Below are 7066 nucleotides of genomic sequence, written 5' to 3' on the forward strand. Positions count from 1 at the left end.
CCGAAGGCAATCCTGACCCCAGGGTTCAAAGTGTCTAATGAAAAAGCTCTGGGTAATGGTGGACACCATAGACCCAGTGTCCAGTAAGCATGGCACCTTAATCCCCCCAATGCAAACATTCACATGAGGACAGACAGACATTAACTTAGACAGAGTACCTAACCTACTCCCTATAACCTCTGAGCCTATAGAGACCCCACCCAAACTGTGGCTCTGCACTGAATCTGCGGGGACCGACTACGCTGATTAGAGTTCTGTAACACGACAATACTTTGGGTAAGTTGATTCAGCTGCTGTTCTTGCCGTTTCAGAATTTCTTTTAACTCATTTAACTCCGATATCTGTGTACTGGGCCGAGGCACCCCATGTGATGACCCCTGGACTCCATACTGAATGCCATATGTAGATGGGACTGAGTAACTCCGGCCCCGTGCACCCCCGGGCCTGCCCTCCTGTTCCCACCTAATAGCTTCTACATGAACCTCAAGTATGGTGGCATCTGGCTGTCTGCGCACTAGTTGTTTCAATTCCCGACGAAGGGCAGAGTCACATACATGTTCAACAAACTGATCAGGTAACAATATGTCAGCATTGACAAAAGACGGGGGGGCTTTAAATTTCACCCTCTCCATTAAATTCATTAGCACAAGGGAAAATTCCTGCAATGTTTCCCCCTCTTGCTGCTTTCTGGAAAAGAATGCTTCCTGCAATGCCACATAAGACTCACAACACCCATACAAGTCTTTCAAAATGGACACAATCTTATCGGAATCACTCCTCTCGGCCTGACTACGGTACTTAATTTCCTGTCTCGCCTCACCCTCCAAGTGATCAAAGAAAAAGAAGGCTCGTTCCTCAACAGGCACCCGCCGGGCACACATACAGGCTTCAACCTCATCCACCCATTCAGTCACACCTATGCCAGATTTCCCATTAAACATAGGGCATTTTCGATCACGGGGAACATAAACAATTTGTTCGGTTAAGCTAGGGGGATCATTTGATGCCAGCCCACCAGGGGTCAGTAATGGAGAGAATCCAGGAGCCTGTTGCTGCAACCGTACGTTATCAGCTTTCAATTCGGCCACCAAGTCTCTTAGTTGCTGCATATCTTCGTCCATATTGACCCCACCTAAGCAAAACCAATGCCCCCCCAACAAAAATAATATACAAAGGCAACAGAAATACTGGGAGGCAGACGTCTTAGCTTGATGGCGGCCGCTCGGTTGGTGGTCTTTGATCTTCCAAGTCAACTGCTGTTTTGCCTCGGAACACTCAGAAAAATAGAAGACAAAAAAATAAAAAAATACACAAAGACAGTACTGATTAACCACTTGAACCAACTCTGTCTTTCTTATAATAAGACACACGTCTCTGCTTTTACACCAAAAGAGTTAACCCTGCTCGCAGCGCCAGAATGTAACCGGGTGCATAAATGTAAGGTTCAACCTAAAGTACGCCCAGCAAGCCTTACTGCAAACAAGGTGATACTATATGTGATTCAGGTGCCATTAACAGTAACACTCTATAACACGCGAGGAGGGTACCCCTATTGACTAACCCCGCCACCAATCAGTGCCGAGCCCACCATACAACAAGAGACCAGTCCTAGGAGTCCAATGAATAACCTAACTACAGCCTACCTATACCAGTTGCTTCAATACATGAAAATAAAGGAAATAGAAAGGTACAAGTGCGCCTCTAAGAAGCCACGCCTAGAAGACTCCAGGCACGGAGGTGTAATATAGGCTACACACCACGCGCACCAGCCGCTGCGCACCTTAGGTCATCCGGCCAACAACTAGTCTATAGCCGTGCAACACGGGACACTAGCGAACGTGCTCGACAGCAGGCGGGTTCCGCCTGCCTGACAAGCGCAACCAAACGAACTTCAAACAAAACAGCACCGAGGCAAAACAGCAGTGACTATTGCACCAACCAATCCATGGAATTCTAAGCTGCGTGAGTTGTTACTTCCGTGTTTTGGAGAAGACTCTGCAAACTTACAAAAATTACCCAACAGACAATGGACAGCAAGCTCTCGTGGTAAGGCAGGCAGACATGAGGAGAGGACGAGACAGGAAACAGGAAATCAATCAGAGAGATCACAGGAAAAGAAAGGAAAAACATTTAAAAGGTAGGGAGCCAAGAGATTGGTTCAACAGATGAGATCCTGTTGGTGCCACTCCCCCCACCCCAATTACTGCACCATTATGGACAACAGCGAGTCTAACTCGCCTTGTCACAAGTGCAAAATACGAATCACCAACCCCACCAGGAGTAGGAGATCAGGTTTTCTGCTAAGAAGAGCAATGATCTGCCTCTGGCAGTTTGTGATTAAGTTGATAACAAAACAAAACAAACCTGGAGTTAAAAAGTTTAAAAAGACGACCAAAGCTTTGAACCTTCCTATGAATACTGCTAAGTCCATTGCAACAAAATTGCGGGTGATGATAACTCAGACACAATCAAGGTCAAGTGATTCTACCAAACTGAACAACTGGATGAGAAGAGTGCCAAATGCAATACTGTCAGAGCTCAGTGGCTGAAAGGGGGTTAGGGGGATAATCCTGCGACCAACAGTCTCTTCAACACCTCATAGATTCGGCCTCCTTGGGAAAGTGGCTTCTGAGGAAAGCCAACACTAATTTGTGCCTGGAGTTTTCTTGTTTTAGGACCGTTAAGGCTACAGAATCCACATCAAAAGACCGCTACTCATAAATGATACACATGCATCTCTCTTTCATACAAACATACATGTACACTCTCTCTCTCTCTCTCTCTCTCTCACACACACACACACACACTCACTCACACAAACACACAAACACACACGCACACGTATTTCCGTCAGCTCTCTCACACACCAAAAGAGAGGGAGGAGGAGTAGATGGTCTGAGGGAAAAGGGGGTGGGAGAGAGAGCGGAGGGGGGGCCGTATAAAACTGCAGGAGCACAAGCTACGCTTTATCCCGCCAGTGCAGCTCACAGCGACAGGAAATCTTAAACTCACTCAGCCCTTGCTCTCATCACAGCCCCGGCTTTCTCTCTCTCTCTCTCTCTCTCTCTCACACACGCTCGTTCGCTCGCTCGCTCCCCGGCCGCGCTCACACACAAAGGAAGGTTGGCTGCGTCCAGCGTGAAGATGAAGGGATCCTGGGGAAGGATGGCTCTGGCCCTGGTTCTGAGCGCTGTGCTCCTGCACGGTGAGTCCTGCGCTTCTCCTCACCTTCCTGCTGTACTGATGCCGGTGCTGCTTTCCCCACGACTTGCCGGATAACACGGGTGTTCCTGAAAATACCCGGAGATTAATGGGAGTTATTCTCATGAGTCTTCATAGTAGCTGAAGCTTCCAGAATGTTTTGTAATTCTTAAGTACTAGGCATTTAATGCTATTAGTGCAGAAGGGGTTATGAGTAACTAACTAGAGTAAATATAGGGCAGGTAAGCAAATCATGTTTTATTGTGATCACCTCTTGCTTAAAATTTTACTGTGCTGGTAATTATGATCTATACATAAATCACACGTGAAGTACATTGACTAACCCTGTGAAGTGTTTGCTGAAAACAGCAGAACAAAGGGGTTCACTCTCAGTGGAAACTTGTATGGAGTGCAATTATGGACTGCATCCTGAGCAAAGTGGGCGGAGCTGCTCAGGGTGTGTAACAGCGGGCAAGGATTGGAAACATGCCTGTTTTCTTTGAACAGTTTCAAGAGTACTGTTGCATTCCCTGCTGAAAAAAACAAACAAAAAAAACAGCTCAAATTAGGTTTTGAAGCAGCTGGTAGCTGACCAGTTGATAACTGACCAGTTCTCAGCTCGACATGGTTTAGCTGGTTGAGCAGTTCAGACCTGCTCCCAGCTTGAGATGGTTTGACCAGCTCAAGCTATGTTATGTTTCAGACAAGCAAATGGCACTAGCTGGTTGACCAGTTTGTACCCAACTAGACCAGCTTCATGACCAGCTTGGCCAACCCACCTAGACCAGCTCATGTCCAGCTTGACCAGCTCAATTTTCAAGCTGGCCTAGCTGGATTTTACAGCAGGGTTAATACAGCAGCACAAGCTACCTTCAGTTTCTTTTTAAAGTATGGATTTCCCAGGGATATTGGCTATATGATTGGTGGCTTTTGAGAGTATGCATCGAGAGCTGACAGCCAGGGGGCCTCGGGTTGCCAGGGAATCCTGCCAGTCATGTGAACGTTGCATGTACATATAATTAACAGGTGGTGGGGAGGGGAGGGTCGTGTGAGGATAGATGGCCTGTCGATGGGGATGCGGGGCGCATTCCCGTCGACTCAGCTGGGATTAAAATAAGGCCCCAATGGGTGACACCCATTTGGGGCAAGACGATCTCCATACATTCACGGTGCTGGAAGGTGAGATCAGGCGGGTGGAGAGGTACTGTTCCAAACCATGCAGGCTCCTAGAAATGATAGAGGTGAGGTGAGGTGCGGCTTTGGGAGGGGAGCCAGGGATTTTAAGGATTGATGTGGTTCAGTAGATGGTAACGTGTTCTCCAGAGCACAAAGTCACCATACTAGTGGCCTGAACTGGGATTGGGATGAATATACTGTAAATCCTCACTACACAGTAAAGACTTTTCTGGAAGAATGGATTGGGACGGCAAACACGCCAGCTACCCAGTTAATGGTTAGGAAGGAATTATCCATACATGCCAAACGCACACACACACACACCCAATCTGAAATCCAATCTGGCATGGAGTTATTAGATTTCTATGTTAAAAAGGAAATCTAATACTAAGGACACACCCCTCACCAAGCCCTCCCTCCCAATCCCAAACCTATTGAGCTTATTAAAAAACTTGGGTATGATGTGAGAGCTTTTTTGAGATAGCTTTCTATTTTTTACATTCTACTACAGCCCCAGTTCAGAATACACACAGCAGAAGGAGAGCCAGCCATGCTGGGAGATTATAGCACTCATGGCATGTGTTCTATTAGCAGCTTTCACGTTTGACCAGGAATACACAGGGATGTTGGCACGGGTCCGCCTTCCTCTTCCCACAGCCAATCAAACACCTCCTGTCACACAGGCTTGTTATATTGTTGACACTCGCATGCAACTCTTGCTAGAATGTGACTAAAGTCCGCTCAATATGCGACCATGCGGGTATGCCTGTGAAACCCACTTGTTGAACATTATGTTAGTGCATTTACAACGAATGTGAAGGAAAACTGTGTTGTTCCTGTGGTTTTGAATAGCAATAATTGGTTCAGTGTGTTCTTTTATTTCTAATTTACTAAGGATTATAGAGCGCTTGGAAGGCACAACATGTGTCCTCTGATCTGCATGGGTAAAAATGAATATCTTTCTTGGAAGTGGCACACAAGTTTCCCTGTGGAGGTCCGATCTGATGACGATAAAGTGTTTTTTTTTTAACAAAGTATCCAGTTTAATGCTTCATGACAACATAAATTATTCCTTTGTTTGGGGCTATTTTTTCCTTCTATGTACATAAATTCATTTTCAGTTCTACGCACAAAGCTCTCATCTTGTTCTCAGGGTTAATTGCTTTAGTCAAGGTTTAATCAATGACACAGTGGATTTAGTGATGTCATTGGCTTGGAGCTTGGCTTGGAGCACTGCAGCAGATCCCAATTTGTATAAACACTCTTTGTGCTGAATGAGAAGCCAACATGAATACAGCTTTGGTTTGGACAGATCTTAAAATGGAACGCTTATGTCAAAATAGTAATATCCTCTCGTGGTTCACATTATATGCATGTAATTTGTGTGTATGTCTCTGTCTCTGTCTCTGTCTCTGTCTCTGTCTCTCATACACACATACACACACAAAGCTTCTAAATCAGAATGTGTACATAGGGTACAGTGTATGCAAGTAGTGGGAGTAAGGCAATGTTGCATTCATTTGTGTATTAGAATGTGCACAATGATTTTTCATGGTCGTTATGTGCCAAACAGTTAGAGATATGTGGTAGTAGCTCATTATACCAACTTAGAGACCTGTTGAAGACCTGACTGGGTGGATGTGAGGGCTGGGGCAGGGGGTTGGGACAGGGAAAGAGGCAGGGGGTAGGGACAGGGGGTAGGGGCAGGAGGGGAGACCCCAGCAGGGCAGTCAGACACGCCTAACCCAGGATGGACTCTGCTCCTCACAGACATTCCAACTGAGGACAGAGTGCAGGCGCGACAGCCAGCTGTGAGCGCGAGCAGCTCCATTTCAGAAGTGTCAGCATCCCTCTGTGACTCTCCCATGTTACTCTCACAGGCTCACAGCACTGCTGTGAATATACTGGGATATCCTGTCCATTCCGCTTTCATATCTAAGGGCAGTGTGGATGGTGGAAATAGCAGAGTTTATGATGAAACTATCCATCATACCATTTCCTGGCAGCTGAATTCGGCGATGATGCAGTTTTAGGAAATATGTAAACAGCACTATGGTACATCCCAGTGGGGTTGTACAAAGCTACAAATGGATGATGTTATTCCTTGTTCAAGGTACGGTTAGTATAGAGGTGGGGGAAAAGACGGAGTGTATTTTCACACTTACTGATGTAAGCAAAAATGATATAAAAATTCTGGGACAGATTTGTTTCCATACTTCTTACAGCTGCTTCAGACTTCATAGATGAATGGACTCAAAGTGGCATGAGGCTGCGACCTGTGCAGGCATGGCTGTGGTCAGTCACAGTAATATTACAGCCGATCAGACTACTCCAGACCACGAGCAGGGGTGGAGATCCTGACTTCTGACTCTTCCAACCCCAACATCTGCATCTGCAGAAAAAACCAGGCCATGACAGACTTTTTATCAACCCAGACAGAGACAACACACCCTTTCATATCAGCAAAGGCCCACGTCTGACCTCGCACACCACATTCAGAATAGCTTAAAAAAGGGAAGCTCGTGTTCTTGTCCTACTTACTGAACGCATGCAAATGCATTGCTCTGATATGAAAGGGCTCGTGCAGTGGTGACACTAGCATGCCCCCGGGGAGAGACCGAGCGATAAACCCCTGCCTTTCTGTCTCAGCACTGGATCTGTAAAACACTTGTCTACTGAAAACAAAGGA

At 46.3% G+C, this 7066-nt stretch overlaps 1 protein-coding gene across 3 annotated transcripts in view; it reads left to right on the plus strand.

The window, feature by feature from the left end:
- Positions 1–2937: 2937 nt before the first annotated feature.
- The window catches only part of LOC133138828 (hematopoietic progenitor cell antigen CD34-like), a 24703-nt gene continuing 20574 nt past the window's right edge, over positions 2938–7066 (plus strand). The window contains exon 1 of one of the 3 annotated variants that reach the window (XM_061257919.1): positions 2938–3205. In XM_061257919.1, the coding sequence (XP_061113903.1) occupies positions 3145–3205 (61 nt within the window). In that variant the 5' untranslated portion in view covers positions 2938–3144. The remainder of the gene's footprint in view (positions 3206–7066) is intronic. The other 2 variants (XM_061257920.1, XM_061257917.1) reach the window with 2 other exon arrangements.

This window comes from Conger conger, chromosome 10 (assembly GCF_963514075.1).
Source record: "Conger conger chromosome 10, fConCon1.1, whole genome shotgun sequence".
NCBI lineage: Eukaryota > Metazoa > Chordata > Actinopteri > Anguilliformes > Congridae > Conger > Conger conger.